This window comes from Entelurus aequoreus, linkage group LG04 (assembly GCF_033978785.1).
Source record: "Entelurus aequoreus isolate RoL-2023_Sb linkage group LG04, RoL_Eaeq_v1.1, whole genome shotgun sequence".
Lineage (NCBI taxonomy): Eukaryota > Metazoa > Chordata > Actinopteri > Syngnathiformes > Syngnathidae > Entelurus > Entelurus aequoreus.
In genome coordinates, this window is record NC_084734.1 from 3,874,942 (window position 1) to 3,890,439 (window position 15,498).

The 15,498-nt window shown below is 39.5% G+C and overlaps 2 protein-coding genes and 1 pseudogene across 2 annotated transcripts; all 3 read left to right on the forward strand.

The window, feature by feature from the left end:
- The first annotated feature begins 1,472 nt into the window (after window positions 1–1,472).
- Window positions 1,473–3,987, forward strand: LOC133648109 (protocadherin gamma-A11-like). The gene has a single exon (XM_062043890.1). The coding sequence runs from the start codon at window positions 1,600–1,602 to the stop codon at window positions 3,985–3,987; it is 2,388 nt and encodes a 795-aa protein (XP_061899874.1). The 5' UTR covers window positions 1,473–1,599.
- A 1,713-nt stretch (window positions 3,988–5,700) lies between these two features.
- LOC133648110 (protocadherin beta-15-like) lies at window positions 5,701–9,559 on the forward strand. Its single transcript, XM_062043892.1, has 2 exons — window positions 5,701–8,194; window positions 9,488–9,559. The coding sequence occupies exons 1-2, from the start codon at window positions 5,801–5,803 to the stop codon at window positions 9,557–9,559; spliced, it is 2,466 nt and encodes an 821-aa protein (XP_061899876.1). The 5' UTR covers window positions 5,701–5,800.
- A 1,662-nt stretch (window positions 9,560–11,221) lies between these two features.
- On the forward strand, window positions 11,222–14,679 carry LOC133648111 (protocadherin beta-16-like; annotated as a pseudogene).
- The last annotated feature ends 819 nt before the right edge of the window (window positions 14,680–15,498 follow it).

Sequence of the window (15,498 nt, forward strand, 5' to 3'; positions counted from 1 at the left end):
CATGGCTGTAGGACTTCTGCAGTAAATATTTACGCCCACACCTTAAAACCTCATTTGCTGGTTTTTCCTGGAAAAAAAAAGTTGGGCGAGGAGCAGGAGGCTCTTCACATTCACTGATGTGAGATGCAGTGACTTAGCTAAGTTTATGAGGGACCTAAAACAATAACATTTGATTTTGTGATGTCATTATTTTTTATGTTAAAGGGGTCATAATATTTTTCTAAATTTAAATGTTTTCCTTGTGGTTTACATAACACGAAAAGGTGGTTCTTTGGTCAAAGTGTTGCATATATTTTGTTTTTCAGGCTATCTCCCAGCAGCTTTGTCTCTTTAACATAAGTATAATAATGATAATGATAATAATAATAATAGCATACTATTATTATTAGTAGTAGTAGTAGTATAATAACACAATAATAACAATAGTAATAATAACAATACTATTAATACATTATTAATGTTGTATTAGTAGTATAATAATAACACTGTAATAATAATAGTAATACTAATAATAATAATAACAATAATAATATAATTATTATTTTAAATAGTTAGAATTAATCACCAAATTAATTAACCAAATTAATGAGATAAATACTGATTTAGAAAGAAAATGAATGTATTTTTGATTGACATAATAAGTAATATGTTGTACACTTTATGTAGCAGGTTCTTGTTTGCGTTAATTCTCATCATTTGAGTTGTTTGAAATTGTACCAAACTATGCTGACGTTTTTCTGTTTAGTTAGTGAATGAAAAGCACATTTGTAGTTGTTTTCCCACACACAATAATTCCGATCCACCCAGACAACAACGGTAAATATAGGCACAATACAGATGTATGTTTGTTATGTTTTGCTTAATTCAAAATTTAAGTTTTCCTTCATGCCCCTTAAAGTTGTTTATATTATTGTGAGATGTCTTGCTAACATTTTCATATTTATTATGACCTCTAAAATGTGTTTTTGTTCACCCTGCTGATACGCCGTTGGAATGTATTTTCTATTCGAACAACATTATTATTTTTTTGTTCAGGACTAAAGAGTCGAATAGTTTCTGGACTTCTTCTGATTTTAATAAGTAACAACTTTTTAGATATTGGACAACATGACCAACTGAAACTGAAAGGAAGGAGCTCAGGTATAACATTATAGGACATATATCCTTATGACTCCTCCTCCTTTCTGACACCTATTATCATCATTATTATGTATTATAAGCACAAAGTAAACCAACGTACATGTCGTGCAGAGTTCTACAAAAAATATTTATTCATGGATAATGGGGACAATCATTGGTACTTTAACATTAACATTTGTTTAAACCAAATGGAAGCACAAACTCTGTTGTTATACCAAAGACATGCTCTTGATGTCAGTATACACCAACACATGTTGGCCGCACCTTTCTTTGTGTGAATGACTTTATAGGCTCAGTCTGGTTTTGTGCCGCTGTTGTCCACCATCGTTTCTTGTTTGACTGCTGGGACTCTCTTTTACTTGATAAATTATATTTTTTGTGAACATTTTTTAGCAGCTAAGTTTGAATATTCGACCTGGAATATTGTGTCTGCCCTGCAGTGCAATAGGACACAACATAATGGCGCTACTCTTTGTCCTCACGTTTGGGTTTTTCATCCTGCAATCCGTCCAAGGAGCTGTGAGCTATTCTCTTCCCGAGGAGATGAAACGTGGATCTATAATCGGGAACATTGCTAAGGATCTGGGCCTTGATTCAGGCAAGCTCGCCGCTCGCAAAGCCCGCATCGACACGGAGAATAGCAATGTGAAATGCTGCGGAATTAATCTCAGTACCGGAGACTTGGTTGTGCAAGAAAGGATCGACAGAGAGGGGCTGTGTGCAAAAAAGCCGTCTTGTGTGCTGAAACAGGACCTTTTTCTGGAAAACCCGCTGGAACTGCATCGCATTAACATCCGTGTTCAGGATATAAATGATAATTCACCACAGTTTAAAGAAAATTCTCTAAAATTGGAAATCCATGAATCTGCTGACAAGGGTGCACATTTTCTTTTGGATGAGGCACATGATGCAGATATTGGTGAAAATGCTGTCCAGGACTACTCCCTTCAGAAGAATGACTTTTTCTCATTAAATGTCAAAACAAAGGGAACTGGACGTAAATATAGTGAATTAGTACTCGATAAAGAATTAGACAGAGAAAATCAAAATGAAATAATACTTCTTCTGACTGCATATGATGGCGGCTCTCCCCGGAGATCAGGTACAGTAGTCATACATGTCACTGTGCTGGATGCTAATGATAATGTACCAGTGTTTAGTCAGACAGTCTATAAAGCCAGTCTGCCTGAAAACTCTCCTCCTGATACATTGGTGATCACAGTGACTGCTACTGACCCTGATGATGGAGTAAATGGAGATGTTTTCTATGGATTTGACAATGTTGATGAACATCAAGTTTTCTCTCTCAGTCCGAAAACAGGTGACATCAAAGTGTTAGGTTCCATTGATCATGAAAGGGAAACATCCTATGAGCTTCAAATAAGTGCCAAAGATGGTCTAGGATTGGCCTCATATGCCACATTAATTATAGAAATCATTGACACAAATGACAACGCTCCAATTATTTACTTGAAATCGCTGAATGACCCAGTACCAGAAAATGTGTCACCTGGTACAGAGGTGGGGATTATCAATGTTCAGGATAGAGACTCTGAGAAGAATGGACAGGTCCGCTGTTCGATTCAACAAAATGCCCCTTTTAAGTTAGTTCCTTCTATTAAAAACTATTATTCTCTGGTGACTACTGGACAACTGGACCGTGAACTAGTGTCTGATTACAACATTACAATCAGTGCCACTGACGAGGGCTCTCCTCCTCTGTCCTCCTCTAAAAGTCTTCACTTATCTGTAGCAGACATCAACGACAACCCACCTGTGTTTGAGGAACAGTCCTACAGTGCATATGTGAGTGAAAATAACAAAGCTGGCTCCACTTTATGTTCTGTTAGTGCTCGAGACCCCGACTGGAGACAGAACGGTACCGTGATTTATTCTCTGTTAGCCGCTGAGGTGAATGGTGCCCCGGTGTCCTCCTATGTATCTGTTAACGGAGACACAGGTGTGATCCACGCTGTCAGATCGTTTGATTATGAACACTTGAGGAGTTTTAAAGTCCACGTCATGGCCAGAGACAACGGTTCTCCTCCACTGAGCAGCAACGTGAGTGTCAGTGTGTTCATATCGGATGTGAATGACAACTCTCCTCAGATACTGTACCCCTCCCCAGAGGGTAACTCCTTCATGACCGAGCTGGTCCCCAAAGCTGCACACGGAGGCTCTGTGGTGTCCAAAGTGATAGCGGTGGATGCAGACTCCGGACAGAACGCCTGGCTGTCCTATCATATAGTCAAGTCCACTGATCCGGGACTTTTCACCATTGGTCTCCACAGTGGAGAGATCAGGACCCAGCGGGACATTTCTGAATCTGACAGCATGAAACAGAACCTGATTGTGGCAGTGAAAGATAACGGACAGCCCCCTCTCTCTGCCACCTGCTCCATGTATTTACTTATTTCTGATAACTTGGCTGAGGTGCCAGAACTAAAGGACATTTCTTATGAGGAGAAGAATTCCAAACTGACGTCTTATCTGATCATCGCGCTGGTGTCTGTGTCCACCTTCTTTCTGACCTTCATCATCATCGTCCTGGGTGTGAGGTTTTGTCGCAGGAGAAAGCCCAGACTGTTGTTTGATGGAGCAGTTGCCATCCCCAGCGCGTATCTGCCTCCTAATTACGCAGATGTTGACGGCACAGGAACTTTACGCAGCACCTACAACTATGACGCCTACTTGACAACAGGTTCTAGAACCAGTGACTTTAAGTTTGTGTCTTCTTACAATGACAACACGCTGCCTGCTGACCAGACTCTGAGGAAAAGTCCTTCTGACTTTGTTGATCTTCACGATTCGTTCGACCCTCTGGAGGTAGGAACCTTTACAATATAATGTAGACCATATTGTGTAAGTGTTTTTCACACTCAACATATTAATGTGTTCATTTAATTCACTCACTTCCTTAAACAGGCAAAATATCTCTCAATATGTATGTCAATGTTGAAATTACACTTTATTGGTTAATATCTTTCTGATTCTTTTGATAAGCTTCCGTGTCAACCAATTGGTTATTTGTCCTTACTCTGATTTATTGCACATTATTGTGTTGATATAAGCTCAATGCTTGAGATGTTGAGTGTTTTTGCTCGAATATTCATTTCATTCAACAATATTTGTGAGGTCAGAGTGCACTGATATTAGACATGATAAAGGGTGTGCTGGCTCACAATCACTTTTGTTTGATGATTGGTTCAGGCTCTTCCTTACTTCTATACAAAACTCATCCAATAATTATTTTCTATTCCACGCTTGGTAGTGCTGGAATAAAATAGCTCATCCCGCCTGTTTATACTGTAACGGAGTTGGATTTGTCTTGTATTGTCTTAAGTTAGGGCAGCACGGTGGTATTGGGGTTAGTGTGTGACCCCCCTGGGCTTGGGTTCTTTCTGTGTGCATGTTCTCCTTGTGACTGCGTGGGTTCCCTCCGGGTTCTCCGGCTTCCTCCCACCTCCAATGACATGCACCTGTGGATAGGTTGATTGGCAACACTCAATTGGCCCTAGTGTGTGAATGTGAGTGTAGTTGTTGTCGGTCTATCTATGTTGGCCCTGCAATGAGATGGCAACTTGTCCAGGGTGTACCCCGCCTTCCGCCTGAGTGCAGCTGGGATAGGCTCCAACACCCTCCGGATAAGTGGTAGAAAATAGATGGCTGGATGGATGTCTTACGTTATCAGTAAGATAATACATTTGCTATGAAGTGAATATAGGGTCCATTTCAAACTTAGACTATTGACTAATGAAGGGCTACACATACAGTTGTGTTGTCATAGTTTAGTTTTTTCATTGTTGTGAATATGTGGAGTAATTAAGTTGACTAACGGTTCCTGTAGGAATAATATTTCTCACTTGAGGAACTTGACTTACACTTGATTTTTTTAAGCCCCTTGTTACGCTTGATTTTTATTGACACAAGTTTGTCCAGAGAAAAAAAAACTTACTTAAACAAGAATTAATATATATTTCTGCATGTGATTGTTGTTATGACCCGAGGAAGGAAAACTTCAGACAATGTATTGTGGGGAACATGCATGCTGAAATATAGCGAAGCAAGATGTTACTTTATTGTGCAGGAAGTAAACTAACTGTTCATTTTGTATCTGTTTTCCTCGCTTTGAACACATTCTGACTCTTTTAAAAACCACTGCATGCATGCTTCTCTGTTCAGAATGTTGGAATCATTGTTATGTGCTCTTTTTACCCAACCTCTTTTTTTGGAAAACACATTTTAGATCATCTAGAATTTACATTTGTGATAAAGTATCCTTTTATATACTTAAGAAAATATGTTAACTTTTATTTATTTCATGCCCATAATTGCATGAACACAGCAGAGTTTTGCAAATTAATGATAATAATTTCCTTAAATACCTCATATAGGTTTATGACCATCTAACTGTTATTATTTCCACCAAACTAGTTGTTATGTCAACAATTGCACTTTAGGGGTCAGTATGCACTCATGAACGGAAAGTGCTTAATTCCCCACCCTTTTGTTTAAGCACACGTATCATATTTTACTATTGTGCAGCTCTGGTGGAGACTGTTGTGAACATGTCCGATCTGTGAAAGAAATTAGATTTCCAAGACTACATTTAACCATTTTGTTTTACACTTGGAGATTTTTTCTTGATATATGTATTACAATGGAGGACAATAGATTAGCGCCTCACGGCTACTGCTTCGCCTTTATTTTCCTCTTCCTTCACACCATCAACGGAGACGTGAGATACTCTATCCAAGAAGAGATGAAACGTGGATCTGTCATTGGGAATATCGCCAAGGATTTGGGACTTGATTTGGGCCAGTTATCTGCTCGTGAAGCACGGATTGATCCTGAGGGAAACAACGTTCAGCACTGCGGCATCAACCTCAACACTGGTGACTTGATTGTACATGAGAGAATTGACAGAGAAGGGCTTTGTGGCAAAAAGGCTTTGTGTGTTCTTAAACAAGAACTTGTGCTGGAAAATCCATTAGAGCTGCACCATATTAATATTCGTGTTGGAGATATCAATGATAATTCACCACAATTTAATGAGGATTCACTCAAATTTGAAATCCGAGAATCAGCAGTCAGGGGAGCTCGTTTTCCTCTTAGAGAAGCACATGATGGAGATATCGGTGAAAATGCTGTTCAAAGCTACACATTACAGCAAAATGATCATTTCAAATTAAATGTAAACACTAAACCAGGTGGACGGAAATACTGTGAGTTGGTCTTAGACAAAGAATTAGATAGAGAGGATGAAAAAGACATCACACTCTCTCTGACTGCATATGATGGCGGCTCTCCTCAGAGATCAGGTACAGTAGTCATACATGTCACTGTGCTGGATGCTAATGATAATGTACCAGTGTTTAGTCAGACAGTCTATAAAGCCAGTCTGCCTGAGAACTCTCCTCTCGATACATTGGTGATCACAGTGAGTGCAAGTGATGCAGATGAGGGATTAAATAGTGAAATTGCATATGCATTTGATCATGCATCTGATGACGATAGTAATGTTTTTACATTGCATCCTAAAATTGGAGATGTGAGAGTGGCTGGTGTTGTTGATTATGAAAAAAAGTCATCATATGAAATGCAAATAAGCGCGATAGATGGTCTTGGATTGATTTCATATGGTTCTTTGATTATTGAAGTCACAGACAAAAACGACAACACCCCAGTTATACAACTAAAATCATTGAATATTGCAATACCAGAGAATGTGTCACCTGGTACAGAGGTGGGCATCATTAATGTTCAGGACAGAGACTCTGAGCAGAATGGACAGGTCCGCTGCTCCATTCAACAAAATGTCCCCTTTAAGTTAGTTCCTTCTATTAAAAACTATTATTCTCTGGTGACTACTGGACAACTGGACCGTGAACTAGTGTCTGATTACAACATTACAATCAGTGCCACTGACGAGGGCTCTCCTCCTCTGTCCTCCTCTAAAAGTCTTCACTTATCTGTAGCAGACATCAACGACAACCCACCTGTGTTTGAGGAACAGTCCTACAGTGCATATGTGAGTGAAAATAACAAAGCTGGCTCCACTTTATGTTCCGTTAGTGCTCGAGACCCCGACTGGAGACAGAACGGTACCGTGATTTATTCTCTGTTAGCCGCTGAGGTGAACAGTGCCCCGGTGTCCTCCTATGTGTCTGTTAACGGAGACACAGGTGTGATCCACGCTGTCAGGTCATTTGATTACGAACACTTGAGGAGTTTTAAAGTCCACGTCATGGCCAGAGACAACGGTTCTCCTCCACTGAGCAGCAACGTGAGCGTCAGTGTGTTCATATCGGATGTGAATGACAACTCTCCTCAGATACTGTACCCCTCCCCAGAGGGTAACTCCTTCATGACCGAGCTGATCCCCAAAGCTGCACACGGAGGCTCTGTGGTGTCCAAAGTGATAGCGGTGGACGCAGACTCCGGACAGAACGCCTGGCTGTCCTATCATATAGTCAAGTCCACTGATCCGGGACTTTTCACCATTGGTCTCCACAGTGGAGAGATCAGGACCCAGCGGGACATTTCTGAATCTGACAGCATGAAACAGAACCTGATTGTGGCAGTGAAAGATAACGGACAGCCCCCTCTCTCTGCCACCTGCTCCATGTATTTACTTATTTCTGACAACTTGGCTGAGGTGCCAGAACTGAAGGACATTTCTTATGAGGAGAAGAATTCCAAACTGACGTCTTATCTGATCATCGCGCTGGTGTCTGTGTCCACCTTCTTTCTGACCTTCATCATCATCGTCCTGGGTGTGAGGTTTTGTCGCAGGAGAAAGCCCAGACTGTTGTTTGATGGAGCAGTTGCCATCCCCAGCGCGTATCTGCCTCCTAATTACGCAGATGTTGACGGCACAGGAACTTTACGCAGCACCTACAACTATGACGCCTACTTGACAACAGGTTCTAGAACCAGTGACTTTAAGTTTGTGTCTTCTTACAATGACAACACGCTGCCTGCTGACCAGACTCTGAGGAAAAACCCTTCTGACTTTGATGATGATCTTCATGATTCTTTCGACCCTTTGGAGGTAAGAACCTTTGACAATATAGACCAGATTGTGCCAGTTAAGATTTTGTATTTTACATACACAATTATTTTTGTAATTTGATTTGGTCGTTTCATCATACACTCAAATATTCTCTCAATATGAATGTTAATGTTTGAGATAACAAGGTTTTTCCTCGCTTATGATGTTTTTGATTCATTTGATGTGCTTCCATGTCAAATAACCTTTTGTTTTTCCTCACTCTGACTTTTTTACAGTTATACAATATTTCTGACATAGAGAAGCTCAATGCTTGAGATTTGTGTTTAATTCAAAATGTTTGTGAGGTCAGATGTCACTGATGTTAGACATTATTAAGGGTGTTGCCTGCTTATAGTTGCTTTTGTTTGATGCTAAGGTTTGGCCTCTTTATCAGTTTTATATCAAACTCACCTAAGAATGTTTTAATGTTCCATGCTTGGTCATGCTGGATCTGTACAGGGCACCCCTTTGTTTTTAGTTTAATAAAACAATGGGAACATGGTCTTGAATTGTCTTAAAATGGTATTAAGACAATAAATATGATATGAGATTATAGGATCCAATTAAATTTTAGACAAATGAATTATATTTTAGAATACGGGCTACACATATAGTTGTGTTGTTATAGTGTTGTTGTTCTTTCATTGTTGAGAAAATCTGGACTATTTTATTAAGTTGATTTATGATTCCTTTGGAAATCATTTAGAAAATGATATGTAATTAAAGGAAACTGCACTTTATTGGGGTTTTGCCTGTCATTCATTATCATTATGTGAGACACAAACACACGTCTTTATTTTAGCTAAAAAAAATAAAAACGCTTCCAAGATGCGACTAATGGCACCAATGTCGTCTTCAAAGCCCTCTAAATCCAATTCAAAACCCTCCTTCAATGTTTTACATGCACACTGCAAGTAAAATAATTATTAATTTGAACTGTTTTATATTTACATTTTTACCCTGAAAAGTGGTTTACCAAATAAAATGTATTATTAGTATTAGTATTAGTATTATTATTATATAATATAGTAACAGTCATGTTCATGACATATTGTAATGTGTACAATATTTACCTACTTTTGTCATTTTAAACATTACCTGAACTTACTTCCTATGCACATTTCTTTCAGTGCCCATAGCAACGCACTTCTGACTTCGGGCAACACACGCGTGGGTTTTTCTATCATGTCGGACTTGGTAACACACGATAAAGATGGCTATTTTTGGAAAATTACGATTTACAACCTAATATTTTTTAACCTGAACATACAGAGGCTGAATTGCTGGTTATAGAAGCTGAGCGAGCCCAAAGGGAGGGTGAAACAGTGGCACAAAAAGAAGCCAAAAGAGTCAGAACCGCTGTGACCTGACAGTCTAAATATAGAGCTTGAAGCCAAGATATGCCGAACGAAATGGAGTGCATACCCAAAGTTAACAACAAAACAACATCTCCAGCCCGCTTGACCAAAAGGAAACATGTCCATGTATCGAGTGAGTCACTATAATATAGCCCATAATACATGCGGTAGGTCATGCTTGTTGTGAGTACAACTACATACACTGTCGAGCTATAGCTTCTTCTTCTTGTGTATGTCCTCAGATCCCCAGCTCCTTCGCAGTAAGCCAGTCCAGCGTCTCGTCATCTAAGTTTATCAGGCCTCGGTCGCCATGTGGTGGGCGGTGTTTTGGGCAGCTGGTTTTAAAACGTTCCACATTCTGTTGGGGTTCTCCACATTTACAGTGGGCACTGTCCGTGAGGCTCCACTGTTGCATTGCTTCACGGAAGCGTGCCACACCTGCCCTCAGGCAAGCTGGCTGTGTTCAAACAAAACATGAAATGTGGTCTGATACGTTATAGATACCGTAATATGATTACTCACGTTTTAGTCAGTAAAAATCGGTGTCCTATCACATTGTGTTGTGCATTACAAACTCAAAAGTCATTCAGCTTTTGACGCAGAAGCTAGCTTATGGCAAATGCTATAGCATGTCCTCACAAGGTGATGTGTTACGACGCTAAAACAAACAGCACCGCAGTGTTTGTGCTTATAATGACAATGTCGCTATACAGCTTGGTTATTATGCAGGTTAAAGAACTTAAATTAAGGATTGCTGACTGTTTTTCGGTGTATTTTTAGAGTGATTTGGAAGCAGAATAGATTGCTGCCATTAGCAGCATTGATATCCATGCAAAAACAAAACAAACCAAAACAATGTACTTGTGTTGTTGTCTCTCATAAGGATTTTGAACGATTCCAAAAAAACATTCCAAAAAAAAAGTGCAGTTCCCCTTTAAGCTTCATGTTACACTCATCCATCCATTTAAATTTGTATTATACAAGTTTTGTCTGTCAGCTCGATAGACAAACGTTAACCAAATATTAAGACAGGTTGCTGGAGTTGGTTGTTGGTATGACCTGAAAGAGAAGAACTTCACAATATTTATCGTTTAAAACATGCGTAAATGTAACTGTCAGAGTTGCTACATTATATTTTGAAGGAAGAAGACAAGCTTTGGAATGTGTGTCTACTTTACTGGTTTTAAACTTAGTCTGACTCTTTAAGAAGCTGCCAGTGCATGTACCTCTGTCCATGGTGCTGAAATTATTGTCACCTTTTCTTCCGTGTGATTGAAACCATTTTTTTCAGAATATCACATTTAAATCATTTTGACTTTACATTTGTGATAACGTTTTCTTGAATGTTTTTAAAACACATATTCGTTTTGATTGATTTAGTCCTGTATAACCAGAATTACTTTAAAATGTCACACTTTTGCTAAATAAACCATCATGAATTATCTTAAACAAATAAACATGACAATCTTACTGATATTATTTCAATCACACAAGCTGCAATGTCGACAATTGCACTCTAGGGGTCAGTATGCACTAATGAAAAAATATTCCCTATTTCCCACCCATTTACATCAACACACGTACCAGATTTTAGTATTTGTGTAGCTCCGGTGGAAACGCTCGGTAACACATATGTCCTGTAAAAGGCTTTGAATATCCGTGGAGACTATAACAATGTTGTTCTAGAGTGACATATTTTTTTAAAATAATTGTGTTACAATGGAGAGCAAAAGATTAGCGCCATTAGGCTACAGCCTCGCCTTTTTTTTCTTCTTCCTCCACACCATCAATGGAGACGTGAGCTACTCTATCCAAGAGGAGATGAAACGTGGATCTGTCATTGGAAATATCGCCAAGGATTTGGGACTTAACTTGGACCAGTTTTCTGCTCGTAAAGCACGCATTAATCCTGAGGGTAACAACGTTCAGCACTGCGGCATCAACCTCAACAATGGTGACTTGATTGTTCAGGAGAGGATTGACAGAGAAGGGCTTTGTGGCAAAAAGGTTTCATGTGTTCTTAAACAAGAACTTGTGCTGGGAAATCCATTAGAGCTGCAACATATTAATATCCGTATTTTAGATATTAATGATAATTCACCACAGTTTAACGAGGATTCAGTTAAATTTGAAATCCGGGAATCAGCAATGAAGGGTGCTCATTTTCTTCTTAGAGAAGCACATGATGGAGACATCGGAGAAAATGCTGTTCAAAGCTACACTTTACAGCAGAATGATCATTTCAAATTAAATGTAAACACTAAACCAGGTGGACGGAAGTACTGTGAATTGGTCTTAGACAAATAATTAGATAGAGAAGATGAAAAAGACATCATGCTCTCTCTGACTGCATATGATGGCGGCTCTCCTCAGAGATCAGGTACAGTAGTCATACATGTCACTGTGCTGGATGCTAATGATAATGTACCAGTGTTTAGTCACACAGTCTATAAAGCCAGTCTGCCTGAAAACTCTCCTCTCGATACATTGGTGATCACAGTGAGTGCAAGTGATGCAGATGAAGGATTAAATAGTGAAATTACATATGCATTTGATCATGTTTCTGATGACGATAGTAATGTATTTACATTGCATCCCAAAACTGGAGATGTGAGAGTGGCTGGTGTTGTTGATTATGAGAAAATGTCATCATATGAAATGCAAATAAGCGCAATTGACGGTCTAGGATTGATTTCATATAGTTCTTTGATTATTGAAGTTATTGACACAAATGACAATGGTCCTGTGATTAATTTAAACTCACTGTCTAATCCAATACCAGAGAATGTGTCACCTGGTACAGAGGTGGGCATCATTAATGTTCAGGACAGAGACTCTGAGAAGAATGGACAGGTCCACTGCTCCATTCAGCAAAATGTCCCCTTTAAGTTAGTTCCTTCTATTAAAAACTATTATTCTCTGGTGACTACTGGACAACTGGACCGTGAACTAGTGTCTGATTACAACATTACAATCAGTGCCACTGACGAGGGCTCTCCTCCTCTGTCCTCCTCTAAAAGTCTTCACTTATCTGTAGCAGACATCAACGACAACCCACCTGTGTTTGAGGAACAGTCCTACAGTGCATATGTGAGTGAAAATAACAAAGCTGGCTCCACTTTATGTTCTGTTAGTGCTCGAGACCCCGACTGGAGACAGAACGGTACCGTGATTTATTCTCTGTTAGCTGCTGAGGTGAACGGTGCCCCGGTGTCCTCCTATGTGTCTGTTAACGGAGACACAGGTGTGATCCACGCTGTCAGGTCATTTGATTATGAACACTTGAGGAGTTTTAAAGTCCACGTCATGGCCAGAGACAACGGTTCTCCTCCACTGAGCAGCAACGTGAGCGTCAGTGTGTTCATATCGGATGTGAATGACAACTCTCCTCAGATACTGTACCCCTCCCCAGAGGGTAACTCCTTCATGACAGAGCTGGTCCCCAAAGCTGCACACGGAGGCTCTGTGGTGTCCAAAGTGATAGCGGTGGATGCAGACTCCGGACAGAACGCCTGGCTGTCCTATCATATAGTCAAGTCCACTGATCCGGGACTTTTCACCATTGGTCTCCACAGTGGAGAGATCAGGACCCAGCGGGACATTTCTGAATCTGACAGCATGAAACAGAACCTGATTGTGGCAGTGAAAGATAACGGACAGCCCCCTCTCTCTGCCACCTGCTCCATGTATTTACTTATTTCTGACAACTTGGCTGAGGTGCCAGAACTGAAGGACATTTCTTATGAGGAGAAGAATTCCAAACTGACGTCTTATCTGATCATCGCGCTGGTGTCTGTGTCCACCTTCTTTCTGACCTTCATCATCATCGTCCTGGGTGTGAGGTTTTGTCGCAGGAGAAAGCCCAGACTGTTGTTTGATGGAGCAGTTGCCATCCCCAGCGCGTATCTGCCTCCTAATTACGCAGATGTTGACGGCACAGGAACTTTACGCAGCACCTACAACTATGACGCCTACTTGACAACAGGTTCTAGAACCAGTGACTTTAAGTTTGTGTCTTCTTACAATGACAACACGCTGCCTGCTGACCAGACTCTGAGGAAAAGTCCTTCTGACTTCGATGATGACCTTCATGACTCGTTTGATCCTTTGGAGGTAGGTACCTTTTCATCCATCCATCCATCCATCCATTTTTCTACCGCTTATTCCCTTCGGGTCGCGGGGGGCGCTGGAGTCTAGCTCAGCCACAATCGGGCGGAAGGCTGGGTACACCCTGGACAAGTCGCCACCTCATCGCAGGGCCAACACAGATAGACAGACAACATTCACACTCACATTCCTTTATCAATATGAATCAAATTGTGCTGAATAAGCTAAAACCTGCCATTTTAAAAACAACAAAATATATATAATCATTTGTTGCGCCATTCTTTATGAAGTAGATTTGCTTTCTCAATTTGAATATTAATTTGAATATTGCAATTGTTCTGCTGACGATATTTGTGTTTTTTATACTTGCTTTACTATATAGCTACGACAAATTAGTAGTTTGCTATCCCATTTATTTATTGGGCTTCCTTGTTTTGATTAGACCTAAATTCAATGTTATTAATGGTTGTATTTTTTATGCTATTTGTGTGCATGAACATTCATATGCAGGTAAATACTTTATTATTGACTACTAATGTATAGAAAATGACTATCCCGCTGTCATATTTCTTTCTTAGCATATTTTGGGCAGATGTACAATACATAAAGGTTGTTGCTTTGTTCCTTTTAATCACTAATAGTAATGAAACATATGGTCACTACATCCAATTGAATTGAAAATAGAGAAAAACCTTGGGTCCACCATTCAGACAATAGTTTCCACTCTTCTGGAAATAGTTTATACATGCATATTGTTGAATTGTGTCCATGGCAAATGTTGGTTCATTCAGTAGTTTTTGAGGTTAGCGGTCACTGATATTAAGTTTGATAGTATGTTGGCTCACTATCTCGATTGTCTGAATCCTAAGCTCAGACTTCCTCATTATTTCTACACTTAACTCATACAAAAATGCCTTATGGTTCATGCTTCACTGGCATAAAGTCATGTTTTAACAGCTCAGGGTCTTCTATATTTTCATTATTACTTATACCGCTTATTCTCATTAGGGTCACAGTTAAGCTAGAGTCTATCCCAGCTGGCTTTATGCAAGAAGAGGGGTACACATTGGATTGGTCTCCAGCCAATGGCAGGACACACAAAGACAAAGAGCATATTTTGGTAATGTAAGAGCTAGAAACGAGAGCACCTGTACAAAACCCATGCATGAGGAGATGTAAATTCCAAATAGAAATGCCCACACCGGGTGTTAAATGCTCAAACCCCTGACTCTAAAGCCAAAAGGCAACCCACTCTCCCATCAAGAGGCCAAGTACGGGGCCTTCGCTTTAAAAAAAAAAAAAAAAAAGCATTGTTTTGTAATATTTCCTAATTTCTTATAGGTAGAAAAACATGTAAAAATTATACAAAAAATAGGGTCAAGTTTAAACTTCAGTCGAAAAATTATGTTTTTTTTTTTTTTTTTAAGGATTGTTTTGTGCTTTGAAAGACTCGAGTCTATTTACAGTGCATAGGTTATATCTGCTTTCCAATCCATTAAAAACATGTATCTAAATTTACCAAGTGAAAATCACAAGGCATCACGTTGTAACTTTATTTTTATTCATATTACTTTGTGGCTAAGTGAAAACACTTGGAAATGTTTTAAGAATTGCTGGAGCTACAGGTGGCTATTGTTACAAACTAAGGGAGAAAGGCTCGAAGCGATTTATTGTGTGATACATTCAAAATTTAAAATTGAAAATGTGCAGTTTGAATTGTTCATTTACAAGTTCAATAAGTGTCTTCTCTTTATTATCTGCGTTGCTGGCTTTGAACACATTATGAACATTTAACGAGCACATAAAAGCACATATCTCTGTCCATTGTGCTGAACTCAA